The sequence below is a fragment of the Coptis chinensis genome, chromosome 9, assembly GCF_015680905.1.
Source record: "Coptis chinensis isolate HL-2020 chromosome 9, ASM1568090v1, whole genome shotgun sequence".
NCBI classification, from domain to species: Eukaryota; Viridiplantae; Streptophyta; class Magnoliopsida; order Ranunculales; family Ranunculaceae; genus Coptis; species Coptis chinensis.
This window is the reverse complement of record NC_141464.1, coordinates 42,459,964-42,481,923: the sequence shown is the minus strand read 5'-3', so window position 1 is coordinate 42,481,923 and position 21,960 is coordinate 42,459,964. Positions and strand designations below refer to the sequence as shown.

The following is a 21,960-nucleotide window of genomic DNA, read 5'->3' as shown; positions in this document are numbered from 1 at the left end:
GAATGTCGAACAAAAAACTGTTTTTGATGCTATCATTAGCGCTGTTGAAAGTAATGCTGGAAGTCTCTTCTTTGTATATGGAAGTGGAGGAACAGGAAAAACTTATCTATGGAATACAATAATTGCAAAGTCAAGCTCCGAAGAAAAATAGTTCTACCAGAAGCATCATCGGGCATAGCATCTCTTTTATTACCAGGTGGTCGAACTGCCCACTCGAGGTTCAAAATTCCCATTCGATCAGATGAATCTACAACTTGCAATGTTACATACACTAAAGATGCACTTGGCAAAACTCATTCAGAAAACAGATTTGGTCATATGGGACGAAGCACCAATGAGTAAGAAAAATGACTTTGAGTCTGTTGACAAGACATTTAGAGACATAATGTCTGTGATTGATAAAAGCTTGAAAGATAAACCATTTGGCAGGAAAACAGTTGTTTTGGGAGGTGACTTCAGGCAGACGCTTCCAGTTATAGAAAAAGGCTCAAGAGAAGCTATTGTATCAGCTTCGATAAACAGATCCTACTTATGGCGTCACTTCAAGGTTTTTCGTCTTTCCATAAACATGCATTTGAGTAGAATAGATTCTACATCACCAAGTACCCAATCCGATGTAGAATTTAACAATTGGATATTAGCTATTGGTGAAGGAAAACTGCCCAGTCAATCATTATGTGAAGGGGAAGAACCATCATGGATTGAAATACCTGAAGATCTAATTATTCGTTCAGAAGGAGATGGGATAGAAGAGATTGTAAATACTGTTTATACAGAACTTTCAAGGAACTACAAAGATGTAGAATACTTGAGAAGTCGATGCATTCTAACACCTACGAATGCTTCTGCAGATGAGTTAAACAAATATGTTCTCTCATTAATTCCAGGTGAAATACATGAATACTTGAGTGCAGACACATTAAGTGCGGCATCTGATAAAATCGCAGATCAAGACATTTTGTATCCTACGGATTTCCTTAACATTCTTCAAATATCAGGGATTGCAAATCATCAAATTCAACTAAAAGAGGGAGCTCCTATCATGCTTATTAGAAACATAAACCAGAGTAAGGGACTTTGCAATGGTACTCGGATGAAAGTGACAAAAATAACTGATTATGTCCTAAAAGCATAAATCATTACTGGAGTACGAAGTGGAGATGAACACACCATTCCTCGGATTGTGATGAAGTCAGAAAATAAAAATTGGCCTTTTGTCTTACGCCGAACGCAGTATCCAATAAAGCTTTGTTATTGTATGACAATAAACAAAAGCCAAGACCAAACTCTAAGCAGTGTTGGAGTATATCTCAAAAATTCAGTATTCTCGCATGGGCAGTTATATGTTGCAGTGTCATGTGTGACTTCACGCCCGGCTTGAAGATTTTATTAAATCCACGAGAAGACAAATTGCATCAAAGATACCAAAAATATTGTCTTCCAAGAAGTCTTCAACAATCTTCCTTGACATTCTCTACTCATCCTTTGTCATTGTAGTTTTTTTATTTACCTTTCTCTATTATGTTGTTAGCGAGGGGAGGTGCAGGTGCTTAAGCACTTTGTCCAATTCACCCCTCGGCGTTTAAAAACAAACTTGGTTAGAGTGAACATATCTCATATATCCTTAAATTATGGATCATAGTTAGTTATAATAGTGTCCTTTTTATTATTCCTGTCTCATTTTCAATTATCTGCTTTATTTAAATTTTTGTATCGAGTCATTTCGAATGTTCGTATGACACATTTCTTTAACATACTTTTACACCTCTGTTGGTAAACTAATATTATTTCATCTTTATCGAACAATATTCTTTCTTCTAATATATATATTCACTTCCAAGTAAAAATGTTGTTTTGACTTTATTTCCTATCTCTCTACAGTAAAACAAGAAGGTGGAAGCATTAAATCAAGGAGGTGCAGGTGCTTAAGCACTTTGTCCAATTCACCCCTCGGCGCTTAAAAACAAACTTGGTTAGAGTGAACATATCTCATATATCCTTAAATTATGGATCATAGTTAGTTATAATAGTGTCCTTTTTATTATTCCTGTCTCATTTTCAATTATCTGCTTTATTTAAATTTTTGTATCGAAGTCATTTGAATGTTAAGTATGATGACACATTTCTTTAACATACTTTTACACCTCTGTTGGTAAACTAATATTATTTCATCTTTATCGAACAATATTCTTTCTTCTAATATATATATTCACTTCCAAGTAAAAATTTTGTTTTGACTTTATTTCCTATCTCTCTACAGTAAAACAAGAAGGTGGAAGCATTAAATCAACTACAATAACTACCACAGCTGAAACTCAAGTAGCAACTCCAAAAGAAGAAACCACTACTTACAATGCAGGAGATGGAGAAGGAATTACTGTTGTTGTTAGTTGCGGTGGTGGAGAAAGTAGGAGAAGATATAGCGGAGTAGGACAAATCCCCTGGGAAAAATGGGTAGCAGAAATAACAACAGCTATAGAGTTATGATATAACTAGAGACTATATTTAGTATTCCCAGTTTCAGCAACCGATTCGAAATATCATATGAGATGAGATAAGAAAGCGTCATGATTATACCTCTTTCGGTGGGAGGAGTGTTTTCATAGGAGTACTGAACCATATATACATTTAACCGTAGGAACATCATATGGCGAAGAATGTTGCCGTGGTAGATGGTGGTGCTTTCTGAGTGGCACTTTCTGTGTTGCTATCTGTTCTTCTGTTTTGGTTTTGTTGCCTTCGTAGACTATTAGCTTCTAGCTAATTGATGTATCTGTTTGCATCATATCAATAGATTAGAAAAAATTGGATATTATCAATTTATTAAGTTTTATTGTTCGAAAAGATATATATCATTTCTGTTTTATTTTCTCCTCATTATGTTGACAATTGCTAAACTCCATATCCTACTTACAACAACTACCCAAAAGTCCAGAACATACAAGAAGCATACCGCATTCAACTTAATGGACCACACTCACCCCAAAATACGATAGCCCTTCTACTTACGGTTCATATAACAAGTACTTAACGCCACACCGAAATACGCTTTTACGGTTTGACCACATTGTACTTACAGTCGCCATATAACAAGTACAAGATGCTTGCAGCATTTTCCTGACGCTGGCACCAAAAATAGGATCAACGCAAGAATGAGGAACCCATTAATGTGTCAACAAAAAGGCTAGAGTCGTCTGATTGTATCTTACATCTTCCTCCTGTCACCACTGTGGTGAGTCCAAATATATTCCGCTAAACCATAAGTGGAACACTATATACGCCCATTTGTCAAACCAGATGTAATTAATCACGCTGCCAGGCAAAATTACTATAATTTTTTGTTGCATTTCTTAACGCCCAGGAACTGTTCTTTGCCAACCCCTACCTCTTCTGAGGCCTTGATTTGGTGCGTGTACTATCATATTAGACTCAGGAGTTACTTAGGAGTTTGATCTCTCCATAACACTATATGCTCCTTGCCTCTCACTGGGACATTCTTTGTACTGGCAACAGGTGAACTAGAAAAGACCTGCATCTGCCCGGAACTAAAAGTTACTTAACGTTTTGAACTAAAAGTTACTTAACGTCTTTCATAAAATACATACATATTTAGAAAATTTATTCAACCATATTGATAAATAATAGTAGATAAATAATAGTTCAATTAATAATAAATAAATCGTTCTAATTCATTGATTCTTCTTCCATCACAACTTAACGTTTTAAACTAAAAGTTCTTAATGGATTTCATAAAATACATACATATTTAAAAAATTTATTCAACCATATATTCATCTATCAAGGTAGTAGGCCCGACCATAGGTCGGGCTTAATGGCTAGTTTGTATAGTAAAAATTCAGACGCGTCTCTCTTGATTTATCACACTGCCCTCAATTTTACAAACAATTATGAAATTGCCACCAACCGAAAATTGGATTTTTGTGTTGCCGGACCCAAACTATTTGACTGCACACGTGGCGTAAACACGTGCCAGTTAGCTAGAATAAATTAATTTGTGGGCTTCAAAATATTATTATTATTAAATGGTTGGTGGGTTTATGGATATTCGGTATGATCGCCTTCGGGTTGAAACCCATACCATTCCGAGAGAATAAAGAGTTACAGAACCAATTCAATGTACTCTCGAAAATATTATCAATTTGGGGATGTAGCTCAACTGGTAACAGAGTGCTTTCTTCGGTATAGGGCACCCGCCCTTAATCGAGAGGTTCGAGGTTCGAATCCTCGTATCTCCAAACACATGGGAAACTCTTGCATCCTGCACAATCGGTTATTCTGTTATGATCTCTGAAACAAGTTTGCTCGTGTAAATTGTATTTAGCAGAATATCAGTGACTTGGTTTGAATCTAAAATTGTTTAAACTCATAAGTCATAATGTAGTTCAAGACCGTATGAATTATATATGGCCATCAAAGTCTGTCTTCCCGTTCAAGTTTCCCTGTTCAAGTTGTGAATTTGAAGCTCTTTCACTTCTTTTAAGATTGTGCTCTTACAACTTAGTATGGACTATGGACGACGCCTCTGAGTCTTATTAGACCCCTTATCAGAGTATCATATACTTGTTTTAAAATTCAAGTATCTTGCACTCTTTACCGATTGATGTATGTGAAACAAAAATCTTATCCTCAATAGACATATGTGTATTTTAGTGGACATGTGGTCCTAGAGAAACTGTGGCTATCACCAAGTTTTTATCAGTATTTACAGTCATTCTTGTTACCTACTGATGATATCTTTGGACAGATTGTGAAAGAGGAAAAGAGAAATGTTAAGAGGTATACTTGCATGTTGTAAAGTCTACATATCCGAAAGTCGAAATAAATTAGCGTTGAGTTCGCTTGAACAAGCTGCTAAGCCATACCCAAGGGTAGCTATATTAAACAAGTTTCTAGATGAGGCTTACAACAGAGTTGGTTACACCCTTGTCTCTGAGTTTTCTCCCACCCAATTACAAGATTACAGCTCCTTGAGAGGAGCAGTGGTTTCAATGGTTAAAGCAGCTTTAGAAACGATTGACCTTGAATCACATTGTGGTACTCATCCCCGTCTTGGGATCGTTGACCACATCTGCTTTCACCCTTTAGCTCAAACTTCTCTTGACCAAACAGCATGGCTTGCCAGATCCGTAGCAGCTGACACTGGCTACAATCTTGAAGGTTTGTACTCTTTTTCATCAAAATTTTGGAAAGTGGGTTTTTAGTTGTAATAGTAAGCATTGTAACCTATTATCTGAACAAATGGTAGAGATTTTTACGAAAAAAAGGACCTATCTCAATAGATATTTGCACCTATCTCAATCATTGCATGTGGTACAATTATTTAGTCTGTTGTGCCAGTCTAGATATTTTGTTCAGTGCACAATAAGAAATAGCTGGTTGGTGAATGCTGCGAGGTTGCTGGCAATTTTGCTTCTTGCCACTAGCAAAATTGCACGCGCGCTGCGCCTGCAATAGCTGAAGTAATTTTGGTATTTAATAGAAAACTAAAAGGAAATTTATGAATCGTTAAAGGAGAGCAACTAAGGGCATCTCCAATGGAGGATGTAAACCCTATAAAGTGGAAATTTTACACTCCAAATATAAAAAAAACTCTCTCCAATGGGGGTGTTATCAGAAGTAGTTAATAGTGTATTATTTTAATAGAGAGGGTGGGAAATTCCCATTTATTAGTTAATAAAAACTCCGGCGACACTCGAACCGACGCCCGAGTGAAATAATTTTCGGACGCCACTGAAAGTAACTTCCTTTCTAATTTAAAGTAATTTTAGAGGGACGCCACTCACTTGAGTTGACGTCCAATTTAAAATCTATTTTTTACACTCTTCCATCGGAGAAAGTATAGAGTGTGGATATTTATAAGCTATACAATACTATACAATTAGAGGTGTAAAATCCTAATGACACCTACGTGGAGCCTAGGTGGAGGTGTAATTTTACACCCCCCATTGAAGATGCCCTAAGTCATATTTTTTAATCTAGTAAGATATAGCTTTATAAGCAAAGTCTAAGCAAAATGTTGGACATAATATGTATAATGAAAAAATTTAACTTCATAAGTCATTAAGTCTGATACAAAATCAAAAAGAACAATCATTATGTTTAATACAAAAATTAAACTTTAGTAGAATCCGAATGGCTGCTACTGGAAAGTGGATATATCTTCACTCACTTCTGCATACAAAGATATCATGATGTTGTTATTCATTCACACAGTATATAGTGTGGGACAAGGCCCAATTTTTCGGGATATTAGGATATATCGGAGAGGCCAAAAAAAGATATATATCGGATATATCGATATGTCGGAGAGATAAATCGTTTTTGCCTATTTTGGTGATAATATTCAAAAAAATCAAAAAATCGGAATATATCGAAAATATCACCGATATATAATGATATATATCGGGATATATCGTTATATATCGGTCAACAGTCAACAAAATCGGTCAAAAGTCAAACTATCCAACCAAGTCAAACGATATATATCAAATATATCGGAATATATCGCTGATATATATCTTTATATCGGTTTTACCGATATATATCGGTTTAAAAAATATTAAATTTTCGGAGCCGATATTTCAGATTTTTCGAAGTCGGATTGCTGAAAAAACGATATATATCGGCGATTTTTCGATAAATCGACCGATATTTTCGGCCTTGGTGTGGGATAAAAAATAATGACGAAAAAATAATTTTGTCACCTTATATATAAGGCCTTTTTAGGCGATTCGATTTCTGTTCACATTTGGAGTAATCCTTTGGATTTGGTGTGGAAGACTCGAAATTGGTATCCTCCACAATAATCTATAACGTTCCCAAAAAGACGATAAGAATGTAGACATGTATATGCAGGTGCTACACCCTTTGTTTCTTTCTCGATGTTTCAACAACTTGATCACCATTATTTGTTTGAAAAATTCTATTAGCTATCAACGCAGCACTTAGATTATTCAAATTGAATTGACTTATTTTAACCTCAAATGAAGAGGATATTCCAATCAGTTGTTCATTCAAAATTTCCTTAATCATCAGTGGACCTTCATCCTGAAATGTAATTGAAAGGAACGTAAATTTAAAATATATAAGATAATACAGGCAAGTGTGAAGGTATTAATAATTGGTATCAATTGAAAAATAATAAACTAACTCGGTCATTCATAGCCACCAAATCTTCAATTCAAATTGAAATGAGCTTTTCCGCTTCAGAACTAAAAATGACGATTTGTTGTGACTTCATTGTTGGATCTTGAACATTTAGTCTAACGAAAGACCTTTTCAAAAGAAAAGATAAGTTATGAATTAATAAAATTATATGGTACTTAGTAAAATAATTATATGCTATTTAATTTTATTGTTTTGATGAATACCTTGCAACAATATCTGAAACTAAATTGTTGCACTTTTCACACCATTTTCCAACAATATCTGAAACTAAATTGTTGCACTTTTCACACCATTTTCCAATTATTCTGTTCATTACTTTCTTGCTGCACTTTTTGCAAGATATGTAAAAAGGCTCACGTTCATGTATGACACCCGTTATTGTACCTTGGCATGTGAACACTACACCCTATTTGTCAACAAACCTAACTCTGTAAATTTCTAATCTATTTAAGCTAACAAAAGTGGATCATTATAAATTTCATAATCTTACCACAGCCTTGTCTTACTGCATCTACAATCTCCTGCTATGTTTTTTGGTTGGTGCTTCTGCAACTCTCTGCTATGTAGTATGCTACTGAATAGTTTGATAAGAAACGAATTTCTTTGTGGTTGGACTTGCATCTTTTGAGGTATTAGATCAAAAATACTTAATATGGATTTCAATGTGTATCTTATTTTTTTCGAGGTTTTTGAAAGTTTTTGCTCAATACCTGGTATAGTGGTACTATGTAGTAAAGGTTGTGTATGTGGGATATCAAGATTCGAATAAATCCGTGTTGACGATGTAGAGGACACACTGTAAGTATCTGGAGGCCGTGTCCAAAGAAAATTCATAATAAAACGTTAACAGAAATAAGTTATAGTAAGTTTACAATAAGTATCTTGGTCCCCCACAACGTAAGAAAGAATAGATTGTTATAATTTGAACTCAGTTAGCACTGTATCGTGCGGCATCTTACAATAGAAATTAAACCTGAATAAGGCTGACGAATATTGAAAAGCAAAAAAAAATAAATAAAAAAAATAAATAAATAAATGTAACACAAATAGTCCTAGTTCTTTAACTGAAATGGTTGCTGCAGAGGAAGCCGAGATGGTTGCTGCAGAGGTGGCACTAGAGCTGGCAAAGAATTATGGATGGAAAGCTGTGAATGTCGAAGGGGATTGTTCAGAGGTTGTAAAGGCACTTAATGGCCTAACTTGTTTTTGGCAGTCTGAGAGTCTGCGCGACTATGTAATTAAGTTAAGCTCCGAATTTGACTTCTGTAAGTTTAAATGGGTGAACAGAAGAGCTAATGGAGAGGCACATGGGCTAGCACAATGGGCCATCCATCAGCTGCAAATGGAGCACCTACCCTTTTGTGTTCAGGCAGACAAGATTATCCCTGTTTTGGTTTGATGATTATTAATAATATATTTGGTATTAACAAAAAAAAGTTCTTTAACTGAAATTTTTACTAATCAAAGAAGTAGTACGTTCTGGCCTTCGAAAATGGAATGGCAGCCTTCCTCAAAATAGACTGTTCAAAAGTCCCAAGCTTCCACACCTAAAGTTTGGCAGGCAAAGATACCATCTATCCTTGCGGCCAATCTAAAGGTGCAACTCACGACCAGGCAAACCTCCTGGGAAAATGTTGTTTAAGAACTCTTGTTGATACTCATTCCAAATATCATCGTCGACTGAATCGAATGAATAAAAGATTACTTCCTGTCTAGGGAAGATGTTTAGAACATGATCATTCAATGTATTAACATGGCCGTTCAAAGGCATCAACAAAGCTCTATTCACAATGTAATTTATATCTTTTGCATTGTAGCAAAGATCTGGGAAGACTGCATCAATCAATTTGTCAATGGATTCCTCATTTTCCCAAGGGATAGCCATATCATCTAGAATTTTGATCATATCATTGTCAACACAGGGCTCTTCAGCATTTCCAACCCTCAATAGATAATCAGAATACAAAAGATCAGATTTTGCACGCATATTTGCTTTCAATTGAAAAATTCTAACCTGGTTCTATAAGTTTGATTTAACAATACACGCGTTAACGGTCTGTGTCCTTGTACAGTTGTAACACACGGGACTATTGGTAGTGTCTGCCGGAAATCTCCTCCAATAACCATAACTTTTCCGCCAAATTCTTCATCCATAAGGTCTCTAAAAGTTTTGTCTAAAGCCTGAAAAGTGTACCAGTGAGTCATCGTGATTTCATCCCAAATCACAACACTGACCTTTTTTTTATTAGCTCTTCTAAATCTGATCCTTTGCTGATTAAACACGTCGAATTAGGTTTTGGAGAAAGCAGAAGCTTGAATCTAGAATGAGCCGTCCTGCCACCGGGTAATATGGTTGCTGCAATTCCCGATGTCTCCATTGCAAGAGCAATTTCCCCTTCTCTTCTAATATGAACCAGTATTGCACTATACAGATATGTCTTGCCAGTACCCCCGGTCCATCAACAAAGAAAATTCTACTCTCCTTTTTCTCTATTACTTCTAAAATAACTTTGTAAGCATTTAACTGGTCTTCATTCAGGCGATCAATAAACAATAAATCTTCATCGGGTATCACTACAGACATCTCATTATGTAGGAGCTGAGAAAAGTAAAAAAAATCACATATATTTTCATATATATTGTGATCAAACCCAAACCTCAATAACTGAAGAGGAAAAAATCACAAATATAATCCTAAACATTTTCACAAACAGCAAGATGGAGAAAAGAGAAGAAGAGCGCACCCGAAGATAACAATTTCTCTATTGTTTGGAAGAAACCATTTTTAAAACTGACAAAGGCACCAATTTGTCTTTGAGAGACACTGATGAATCGACTGAATAGTCTGAGATGAAGGGCAGATTAATTTAGGGCGAGTTATAAACCGTTTTGTTTTTATTTTTGAAGCAGATTATTCAAGTGAAAGGGTGCGAAATCACTTGGGAGAAGAAGAGCGGTCTAGTTTTTATTTTTTTTGGTAATATAAGCGAACTTGGCGTATATGTTTTTTAACCAAACTTGTTGAACCAAAAAATGGTTATTTCGGGGGAGTTCGCTTTGGTTATTTCGGGGGAGTTCGCTTTCTTATTAGAATAGATTTCTATTGGTTGTTTTGTTATAGTTATATCCATAGTTTAGGATTGTGGTTTTTTTTTTTTTCCCAGTTAAGCTGGGGTTAAGGCAGACCCCCACCTGTATATACCCAAAGTTTGAATTTTACATCCACTCTAAGAGTATGGTCATTAGAGGGCGCAACATTACAAACTTGAATACCTACTAATCCCCTATTACATACTATATTGTATCCTCATAAGGGAACCCTCAATGAGGAACAACCATTAGAGAACCAAATTAGTACATCCCAACATATCCAATCCCTCAACAACCCGGCCATAGTGGTTGTACAAGGCCTTCCATTGCCATCACTAGCCTCCAGAGATCCTCTCCCCCACCGCTAGGTTCAAATTCAATCTTTAGTCAACCAAACGCATGGAATGTCATCCCAAGATCACCCACAAGAACCAAACCACACACACGCCGAAATCTCCTGAGCACACACTCTTTTCTCCGAGATCCCTCCCCACCGCTAGGTTCAAGTTCCATCTTTAGCCAACAAACGCATCAATGTCGCCCCAAGATCACCCACAAGAACTAAACCCAAACCGGCCAAGACAAATAAATCTCCAGAGCACACACTCTTTTCACAACCACTCGACTTCTATTGAACAGATTCACCAAATTCACTTCCTCAAGACCTCTAGATGAATCTAAAATATAACGGACTCTAGGTGTTCTTATTCCAGGTTTGGTCCATGTCTTGCTTGCTGCCGAACCACTAAAAAGACCTAAAATCTTAGCAGAAGCCCGGGTCCATTTTGTTTCAAGGGGTGTGGCCATGGATTATTGGATAAAACCAACCTATCCAAGCCCAAAGACACTAAAGCCCAACAAGATTCAGGCAAAATGTGAAAGTGGATTTGGATCTGTGCGACCCGAACCTCACCTTCTCTACCCGTCTGTACCTTCTCCATCGTTGGTTACAGCCAGTGCACCAAGCTTGACCTTCCGAATTGAGAAGCTAAAACAAAATCGCGTTCAAATACTCCTTGTAGCTTCCAAACAACTATGCTAGATCTAAGTTTTGAACTCCGGCGCAGATCATTTTGCAACAATTGTTTATGCTAAAACAAGCAAAGAAAAATACCAATCTCAACCCTCTCTCTTCAAAACCCAAGCTCAACCATTCAATCAAAAGACATCGGCAAGAATTAAAGTCCAATCCCAACCAACCATCAGTATCCTCCCATAGAGGATGGGTTGTACTAACCAAACAGCCACTACCTGTGTTCACCTCGTTGGTTTCCATCCAAGCACAGCGTGAATCCAGTTCCAAACTTTAACAAGTTCACCCACCGGGGCCAAACTCTACTCACCTCCAACTTCCATGGTAACCACAATAATGGTTGTAGTAAAAGATTAGATTTTTGATTGAAGTAGTAGATTATCCAAGTGCAAGCTATTTTAGTGGGGATCGATTGGTATCGTTTTCCCCAACAACTAGTAGCTTTATTTATTTACGTTACTACATTTAGTTTCTATGAACAAAATAACCAAAGGCCTAATAAGAAATATTTTTTCTTAAGCTCATCCAAAGGCCGGCCACACCCTCGGCAGTTCTAGTCGATGCAATTCATGGCTTGGGGTGGAGCCGCCTTCACCATCGACTTCTCTTACACCGCCAAATAGGCACAAAGTATTACCATTCAAAGACATGGAGTTTTTCACGGTCCTCCATAATTATAATTACTAGAGTCTTTGCGCCTCCACTTTCCCTATTATAGCTTTCCACCAATTCAGTTTGGACGTCAATGACCCTTTTACTTGACTAATTTCTTTGCCTTTTGAACCGGGTTCAATTGGCAAGGGTTTAGTACACACTAAAAATGTTTCTAATTTTGTTACTTTGTCTATTAGAGCAAATCCAATTTGAGAGGTGGGGGGGGGGGGGGGGTGGGTTTGTCTCATAGGAATTTTAGCAGTCCAGCCAAATTTGGCATGCAAAAACAAGGACAATGTTTGTTTGTTTGTTTGTTTGTTTGTTTTTTTTTTTGCATTTTGTGGAATTGGTGGACGGACGACGACAAACTTTCTGCCGTTTGTCACTATTTACTTAAAGATGAACAGTACCGTGAGTGAATAGTACAGATGACAGAGTTAATGCACAAACGGCAAAGTTTCTGCCGTCCATCTCCCGGAACTTATTTTTAGCAGTTGCTAGACAAGACCACAAATTTAGCTGCGTATATCACACCAGCCAAATTTAAAACCATTCTAGCAGCCCCATTGGAATGGTTATTTAGTTTTTAGGGTGCTATATGGTCTTTAGCCGCCCAGGACATACACCCCATTGGACTTGCTCTTAGGTATCATTTATCACCTCAGCACACAAAAGAAACACGTACTATGGAAGTGCCTTTTGTCTTATTACAAAAGAATAAAACCCTAGGAATCAAGTTAGACACCACAGTTTTGATAAACTTATAAATGACTATTTATAAGTCATTACATAATCATCCAGATTAGGTAAACTTAGATAAACTTATAAATAGCTTCATTACCTAATCATCCAGATTAGGTAAACTTATAAATAGCTTCATTACCTAATCATCCAGATGCTCTATTTCAAGAAGAACTTTACTACAAAGAAGAACACCATAAACTACTCCGACAAAAAGAGATTTTATGGGCTGAAAAATCTGGTCAAATGTGTTTTATTCAGGGTGAACTTAATACTAGATATTTTTCACACAGTAGTTACAAGGAGACGCCACAAGTCTAATATAGTTCGCCTGAAAAAGTCGATGGAAGTGAGGTTACCGATAGGGAGCAAATTGGGAACCAGGTTTGTGTAGTACTATACCCGAAGTTATGACAAATGAAGAACCACTCATAGATGATTCCTACCTTGATGTTGTCCCATCCGTAATATCAAACGAAGAGAATCGCAGTTACTAGCACCGTAACCGATAAAGAGATTTTTTTTCTACTCTTAAAAAGATGGGTCACTTCAAATCACCGTGTCCTAATGGATTTTAGGTAATTTTTACCTTAAATATTGGAATATTGTGGGTGCCCAAGTATGTTCCATGGTTAAATACTTTTTCTCGCACGGTACTTTTGCTCAAAATATAAATCACACTTTTCCGGGTGCTCATCCCTAAGGTGGAAAATCCCCTTACACCGACCAATTTTGTCCAATCGGTTTAGCAAATGTTACTTATAAGATTATATCAAAGATTATCTCAAATAGAAACCGCCTCTTCTCAAGTGGTTGATTGGACCAAACCAAAGTGCTTTTTACCGCATGAGATATTCATGACAATGTCTTTTTAGCTCATGAAGCTTTCCACTTCATCCGCCTCTAAATAACGGGAATAAGAAAAATATATGCTCTTAAAGTTGATATGCAAAAGGCCTATGATCGAATTGAATGGAATTTTTTGAAAGCGGTATTGTTGAGATTCGGTTTCCATGATGATTGGGTTGATAAGATAATGTTATGTGTTTCTACGATGTCTTTCTCAGTTTTACTTAATGGGTCTTCTTTCGGGTTCTTCAAGCCAACACGTGGACTTCGACAAGGAGACCCACTGTCTCCCTATTTGTTTATCTTATGCTCAGAGGTATTATCTCTCCAGCTTCACCAAGCTCATGCAAGTCAGCAACTCACTGGCTTCAAATTGTCTTGTCAAGGTTGCTCCTTATCACATTTGATGTATGCTGATGATTTATTGTTGTTTGGGAAGTGTGATTTACAGCAAGCCCATACTTTGAATGATGTGATTGATAAATATTGTGAATTTTCTGGTCAACATGTAAATTGTTCTAAGTCACAATTTATTCACAACAAGCACCTCCCACTCCACTATTCAAGAATGCTTTATCCAGGATATTAAAAGTTCCAGCAACGACTCAGTTCCCCAATTACTTAGGGGTTCCATCTTTATTGGGGAGATCCAAAATAGATAAGTTTCAACCTCTTATTGAACGGCTTCAGTCTAGACTTGCTGGCTGGAAGGCAGCTACACTTTCAAAAGGAGGAAAGCTAACTTTAGCACAGTCAGTACTATCTGCACTCCCGACATATTTAATGGGTTGCACTCTCATTCTTGCAGGTGTGCTGGATCAGATAGATCGCATGAGACGAGCTTTTTTATGGGGGCATGATACAAGTCAACATAAATTCCATTATTTTAATTGGGGAGCTCAGATGCACTTCAAGTCTTATGGAGGTCTCGGGACTATGCAATATCCAACCTGCAGCACTATTCTTTGTTAGGTAAGAAAGCATGGCAGCTAATGGAACCTAATTCTATTTGGGCCTCAAATGTTAAGGCTCGATATTTTCCGGCGTCGTCATTTATGCAAGCTAGATTACCATCGACTGCATCACCATGTTTAAAAAATATTTGGAAGATGAAACCTATACTCAGTCATGGTCTTATTTGGAAAGTTGGTGATGGTTTGTCCATAGATGCATGGAAAGACAGGTGGATACCTTCTTTAGATTCCAATTTCATTCTACCTCCAAGACCACCAGAATGCATGTATGAAAGAGTGGCAGACTTTATAAATCCCCAAACAAGACAGTGGAATTGGGCAGTTGTGCTAGCTGTTTGGCCTTCGGGTATTCTTCCAAAAATCCTCTCCATTCCCCTCAGGTTTCAATCCCATGCAGATAGGCGAGATTTGAGCCACATAAGTCCGCTTCCCTATACGGTTAAATCTGCATATGATCTACTATGGCAACTCAAGAACAGAGACATAAATGTTCCGTTGACAAAGTTGATTTGGAAAATAAAACTCCCCTTCAAAATTAGGTTCTTTCTCTGGTAGTGTTGTAAAAGGCTTGATCCTACTTCTGAGTTACTCTCATCCAAGGGTTTTGTTGTGGATAGCTCGTGTTCATCAGGTAATCATGGTGATGATTCTCGGTACCATATATTCTTGCAATGCCCTTTTGCACGGGCGCATTTGGTGCAATAGCAACTACATGCCTTGGTAAATATTCAAGCTCGTCTTTTTTTCCGGTGTTTCAGAATGTCATGAAGTCTCTTATATCCTTAAGTAGACTCCGACAAATGATTATATCATCGTTTGGAGCATCTTTATGGTGGATATGGAAATGTTGAAATGAAAGTCGGTTTGATGGTTCTCAACCTCGATACAAGACGTACTCTGCTCGACACGCACTAGTATCGAATGTTCTAAATTGGACTACGATTCAACTAATCGGTTTCACTCAAGAACTCTTCTTCCAAAGATTTTGGAGTTTTCCCAGAATGGATGGACAAAAATAAATACATATGGGTATTCGTTTGGTAATCTTGGTCCCAGTGGAGCTGGTTGTTTATTTCGATGGGATGATGGTTCTTTCATTTGTGCAGGGTCTGTTCCTATTCCTTATGCAACATCTTTGATGGCTGAAACTTTTGCTATTCGAATAGCATTGCGCTTAGCTTCACAACTTAGAATTCCTCTAATAGTTGTTGAAATGGATTCCAGTTTCCTATGTGATCTCCTTAATCATCAAAATAGCCAAGTTCCATGGGAAATTAAGGAAATTGTGGAAGATAAATGGGAATTGATAAGTGGAGTTCCACAAACTTTGATTCAACATTGTTATCGTGGAGTGTAACTCGGGGCAAATTGTCTTGCAAGAATGGGATCGACATTCTAGCTCAACAAACAGATTGGTCATCCTCTCATCAACTACATAATGAAGACTATCCCTTTCTCCCTATTTATAGTGAACTTTGGTTCTCCACACCTCCATCTTTTCTATGTAATATTCTTAGTATGGACGCTACTGGTGTGTGTAGATATCGTTTGGTGTAATTAAGTAATTAATAAATTAGTTTGGTTAACAAAAAAAATAAAAAATGACCAAGATATCACACCAAAAATTGTGAATGAGAGTGAGAGATGGAGGGTACACAATCTTGGTGGATATCTATTCTGTTTGGTGTTTTACCGTTGCTTGTGTGGATACTTTGGTCCTGGAATGAATTCAGGTTCTTAACTCCTCTCAAAGCTCACTGTGGCTCATCTACTAAACTTCCATCTGCCCATAAAGAAATAATAAACTTGTACAGATTACAAGATATGTTGTCCATTTAATTAACTTTGGTTCTGTAGTGATTTTGGTGTGAATATTTAAGCGGTGGTCAGTGGTCACCATTATATATTGGAGGAATTCATGGCCATAAATAGTAAATATCTATATAATAAAAGCAGCTTTGGTTTTTATCTTCATATATCGAAATGGGGGGAGAAAGCATTTTTGGGACGATCCTACGGTAAACTAAAGAGTCCTATTTACTTTAAAGATATAAAGGATAAAAACAATTTTATCTTTTATCTTTTAGTATTAAATTATATCTAATCTAAGTTGATTCCAATTAGGAAACTACTACTACTCAAAGATTTTTTATGCTGTTATATCGAGTGGTCGGAGAAAAAGCATTTTTGGGAGTCCTATTTACTTTAAAGATATAAAGGATAAAAGATAAAAACAATTTTATCTTTTATCTTTTAGTATTAAATTATATCTAATCTAAGTTGATTCCAATTAGGAAACTATTACTACTCAAAGATACTGATTGATCCAACGCTATATAAATAGTAAGCCATAATTTTTAACGTATGAATTATTCAACCAGATATTCCTCGTAATTTAGGGCCGAAAGTAATTCCGCTTATATTGCATCTGGTAATCTTTAGCCATCACATGGCTTCAATATTGTCACACTCCTTTTTTCAATCTTTAGGTGTTTTTGAGTTGTTTCGTATATTCTATGTGCATGCTGCTACTAATTAAGATGGACTTTATTTTATAACACTTGACGCATAGAATTGCTGAGTAGACTCTCCTGGCTTCAATATTGCAGTTGGCTGAATTGATAAAGAAAGGATTCGTTAAAGTAGGAGAAGTAAGCAAGGTTCTATGCCAAGATCTCAAAGAGGCAATGCATTGGAACTAGGTACTACTCAAACAGACCCTTAAGTCAACCTACTTACTGAGTGTAGAGTGTTTACAAATTGCCACTTTACCAGCAGTAAAAGTTTAAATATAATTATAAATAAATGTTTTTTAGTATAGATTATTGGGTTCTTCCCTTGCAAAAGGTTCCTTTCTTGTGTCACTAGATGCGTCAAAACCATGTCATCCCCAAGATAATTAGTTAGCATGATAGTTTTTAAGGTAAATATAAACCAAATATTTTAGAAACACACCAAGGAGTTTCAACATCACCACTTCATAGTAAATATATAGCCGATAGAAACACTCAAATACCTGGAATAAATTTAAGCTCACTGGTCATAGACAAACAAGGGCCAAACTGCAGAAAGGAAAAAGTGTGTGACAGAACTTAGTCAAATGGTATTACGCTTTTTTTTTTTAACTGTATAGATATATATTAATTAGTGATTGACATGTTCATTGTATAAGATGTTTTGGAAATTCCAATGTGGTTATATAGCTTTTTAGTAACATATTAAACTCTATGGGTTACAAATGGTTTCGAAGGCCCCGCTTTGATCCAACTAACCAAGTACAAAAAGGAACTTTGGAAGTTTCTATATTAAAACACCAAGAGTTAGGAACTTGGGAAGTAATAAGGGAAACATAAACAATCGAGAGGAATATAGAGCACAATACAGATTGTAAAACAACAATCATTTCATTTGAGCCTAACAAGTGATTATGGGAAAGCCAAGTAAAAAGAAAGGTTAGATGGAGCTAACTATTCTCATTTTCATGCTTAAGACCAGGTACAATTCCTTCAACACAACTAGGTGGACTGGGTTCACTAGAGTGGTTTTCTCAGAATGAGTCTCTTTTACATAAACAACACCCATACAGATATAAAAACTCTATATCCACCACTAGGCACAACTTTGTAACCTTTCTTCCAAAGGCACTTTTGAACAGTTCGTAAGAGTTGCCAATCTTTATTTTCTTTTTGGTCGCAATATTGGCCTCTCGCTTCTTTCGCTCCCTTTCTCTCCACTTTAAAACCTCGACTAAAGGGGGCCCTGATTGTTCACCAAGAGAAACTGCAGGAATCAAACCGTGAGAGAAGAAGAGTAGCTTGCTCATGTTTGATTCACGGTATTAGCAAATACCCCGTTGAAAGAGTTAGACTTTAACCATACATAGTCGATGGATTACCAAAGATTATGTCGTAGAAGCTTTGGTAGAAGTTCCAGTGGATCAAACTCTTTATATTTTAATTATACAAAAGTCGATAACTCTAATTGAGGTACCGGTGACATAGTTGCATTTTACACGACCAACCTCCCTTAATAGTTGTTCCCGATCATAGTTGTATACTACTTTCATTTATTTGCTGCAATTTCCTTATCAATGTTTGATTATCAGCCATGGATAAGGCACCACCGCAAGTGCATTTGATGTTTTGTTGCTTGTCGACGCACCACCTAAATCTACCAATGAACCTACTACATCCGTTAAGGTATTTGAAGTTCCTTTTTTCACAGTTTGGTTATGTTTGATTCTTACATTATTTCAAACTTTTAAATTTTGTAACAAAGAAAACTCCTTTGTTAATTTGACAACATTGTCATTTAATTTTTTATGCGCCTTATCATGTACTTGCATCATGCAGCAAAGAGAATTGGATTATATAAATTGAGTATGTGAGCATAAACAACGGATCATTGACCATGTGCTTGCTACCCTTGCTAAGAAGGTATGTAACATATATACGTTCATTATATGCGGTGGTTGTTTACTGCCTTCTGATGGTTATGTTTTATCAAATATAAAATGCAAGTTTTGGAAAACAAGGAAATGAAGGCCATCAAGTCCAATCACCTCCTCAGGTACCAAAATGAGATTGTAGTTACTCCTCTACAATCCACTCTTAATGTTAGTCCGACCAATGCTTTTACACCCTCTATCCTTCTAAAAATTGGCCCAACGCAATAGAAGAGAAAGAGAACTCATAAGTGGTAGAAGGGTGCAAATTGGGCCAACGAATAGAAGAGAAAGAGAACTCATAAGTGGTAGAAGCAAAGAAACTAATAAGAAGAAACTTAGAAGTAGGCCTTCAAAATATGCCTGCGGTCCATGTCTTCCCATATGTAAGTTTCATTTCTTTTGTGTGTTTTCTATAGCATTGTTTTCAACCAAAAATATTTCCATTCCCCATTATGAAATTTTTTTTTCTACATGTTAGTGACACCCAAAACGAAATGGAAGTGGATGTATATTCCAGTATCAATGCTTATACACCTTCTCAGACTTCTCGATGCAAGTTGGCCCAACACAATAGAAGAGAAAAAGAGCGATAAGTTGTAGAATGAACAAGCCGAAATAGAAGGAACTTAGAAGGCACCTTCATAATATTCCAAAGATCAATGTCTTCATATATGTAAGTTGAATTTCATTGTGTTTTCTATAGCATTGTTTTCAGTAAAAAAAAAATTCCATTCCTAACTCATTAGAATTTTTTTTCCTACATGCATGTTAGTGATACCCAAAGTGAAATGGAAGCGGATGATTATTTTCACCTCTTTATAACTGGTGTCAATATGGCGTAACCTACTAATATGCACAACAATGTCCGCCATTATCTTGGAAAGATGGATGGAATGCTCCTTTGTAAAGCTCGCAGACCGAAAGATGAAAGGCTAGCAAATACATCACCAAAAAGACCCTTTTTCGGGATGTTGAAAACAAGGAAAAGTCGGTCTTCCTCTACTTAGTCCATTGTCTCCAACGATTCAAGATCTATATGATGGTAGTGATGCCAAAGCCAGGTCATTTAGACAACATCTTCACAAGATAACTTGGCTAATGCATTTACTAGTCTCGCTTGTTAACCGGATGACCGAATATTCAAGTGGTAGCTTATCCTATTCCATTCACCGCTCATGGTGAATTACGCCATCAAATTCGATCGTTACTACCAGAACCCCGAGAAAGATCCTCGACTTATGCCTCTATGTTTATGACCCACCCAAGTGCCCCTTGATGCAAGGCCATCGCTGAAATCCAGAATTGAGACGGATGTTTTATATGTCATTCAGAGTACACTGTCGGATTGTAATAGATTTGCTGAATTTTTTTGTCAAGCATATGATATATTGAGTGCTCGCGCAATTGAGGAAAATGATGTGGCAGCTTATCTCCATTATAATATATCTACTGACCGACGGCGATACAATCTTCCTTTAGCAAATGAAATTACAGTTGTTATACTTGGGGATGGAACTGAAATCAAAAGCACAAGAGATATCATTCTTCATTATAGATCGTGCAATGCAATCAAGTGGATTGATGAATGTAATCCCGCTTTTATCTACCCTGATTATCCTTTATTTTTCCTCGGGTGAGCTTGGATGGTCAACCTAAATGAAACTTTATGATGTCAATGACGGCATTCGAGGCGACATTGACTCAGATGGTGTTCTATGCATATCGCTTGTTTGAACGGGCCATAATCAATATTCAAAGAATACCCTCAGTGAGTGGAAAATTATTTTGGGAGTTTTGTGTCACACCTCAATTTCGATAAATCGATAATAATAATGATATTCGACTCCTTGATATCCGAGATGTGACAACAACCTCACAACCCAATCTATATCATAACCCTAATGAATAATAAACACATGGAAAAACTAAAACAATAAAGTACTCAAAACAATCCACTCATCATTAAGAAAAACTTCAGGATCAAAAAATTTAGTTACAAACTTCTTCACTTAAGAATTCGAAAAATAAATTAAACATATGTCCCCAACAAATTCCACTACATCTCCGAGGAAAACGCAACGCACATCTTATTAAAAATAAATGCTAACATCAATCACGAGCAAGAAGCCACCTTCTCTAACATCAGGTTAACCCCTCGCCTAGGCTGATCGACTATGTTCATATAAGAACACACCTGATTAGCAAACATGAATCAGGTCAAAGATTATAAATAATGCCGGGTATGAGTAGCCTTAGCAAAACCATTTAGATATACATAATATTTCATTCTTTACATGGCAGGTAGTTCCTCCACCGAGGCTTTTAGCTTAAGGTAGTTAGTTCCTTCCATAAAGGCACCTTATCTTCTAACTAAGAGTAAATAACTTATGGCAGCCTAAGATTTACCTTTTATGCATGCTCTATCGCAGAGTGGGTCCTCTATGCAAGAATAATTAGTTTAACCCACTCTCCCCAAAGCAATTTGTAATAATCATAACAAAATGAAACTTAACATGAAAGTCTTAAATCAATAACCACACCGAGGAAAATATCATGGCAAGAATATTTATCAAGTGTCCCTAGTAACCCGTCGTCTTCTATGTTTTACCTAGTTTTCCCGGCTACCACAACGCTACCCAACCAACATGTACATCCACATGCCTCCCCTTACATAATGTACCACCGCATGTTAACTACCCCCGAGCGGGATGGATGACACCGTAACCCTCACACCTAAAAGCCATTATGTAAGTAAATGCCACTATTCGGCATAACGCGCCTCGCTCGAAAAGTTTTATGAACGAGATAATCAAGCCACTATTCGCTATGATTGCCCAACACATGGGTCAATCAACATCTCATATATATACACCCTATACAGGCCAATCATATCACATACCACACAAGGCAAATCACATGAGTCAGGGTAGCTAGGTTCTAGGATTTTTCGCTACGTAATTTATTCAAACGATATATCTATGCAT

At 36.7% G+C, this 21,960-nt stretch overlaps 2 protein-coding genes and 2 long non-coding RNA genes across 4 annotated transcripts; 2 read left to right on the top strand and 2 right to left on the bottom strand.

The window, feature by feature from the left end:
- The first annotated feature begins 277 nt into the window (after nucleotides 1-277).
- LOC147476123 (uncharacterized) lies at nucleotides 278-1,135 on the top strand. The gene has a single exon (XM_086585635.1). It carries the CDS (start codon nucleotides 278-280, stop codon nucleotides 1,133-1,135), a length of 858 nt encoding a protein of 285 aa, XP_086441761.1.
- Nucleotides 1,136-4,768: 3,633 nt separating this feature from the next.
- On the top strand, nucleotides 4,769-9,980 carry LOC147476121 (formiminotransferase cyclodeaminase-like protein). The gene is made up of 2 exons (XM_086584153.1): nucleotides 4,769-5,178; nucleotides 8,271-9,980. The coding sequence occupies exons 1-2, from the start codon at nucleotides 4,788-4,790 to the stop codon at nucleotides 8,585-8,587; spliced, it is 708 nt and encodes a 235-aa protein (XP_086440279.1). The 5' UTR covers nucleotides 4,769-4,787; the 3' UTR covers nucleotides 8,588-9,980.
- On the bottom strand, nucleotides 6,050-8,264 carry LOC147476122 (uncharacterized). Its single transcript, XR_015208767.1, has 4 exons — nucleotides 7,679-8,264; nucleotides 7,172-7,295; nucleotides 6,726-7,068; nucleotides 6,050-6,192 (listed from the first exon to the last, which is right to left on the bottom strand). It is a non-coding gene; the product is annotated as an uncharacterized LOC147476122 (long non-coding RNA).
- Nucleotides 9,078-10,241, bottom strand: LOC147476120 (uncharacterized). Its single transcript, XR_015208768.1, has 2 exons — nucleotides 9,933-10,241; nucleotides 9,078-9,787 (listed from the first exon to the last, which is right to left on the bottom strand). It is a non-coding gene; the product is annotated as an uncharacterized LOC147476120 (long non-coding RNA).
- Between the last annotated feature and the right edge of the window lie 11,719 nt (nucleotides 10,242-21,960).

Excerpts from the sequence above, each read along its gene's own strand:
- LOC147476123 (XM_086585635.1), top strand. The coding sequence starts at position 278 with ATGCACTTGGCAAAACTCATTCAGAAAACAGATTTGGTCATATGGGAC.
- LOC147476121 (XM_086584153.1), top strand. The coding sequence starts at position 4,788 with ATGTTAAGAGGTATACTTGCATGTTGTAAAGTCTACATATCCGAAAGT. Across the intron at positions 5,179-8,270 it reads CACTGGCTACAATCTTGAAG|AGGAAGCCGAGATGGTTGCT; the intron begins GTTTGTACTCTT and ends TGGTTGCTGCAG.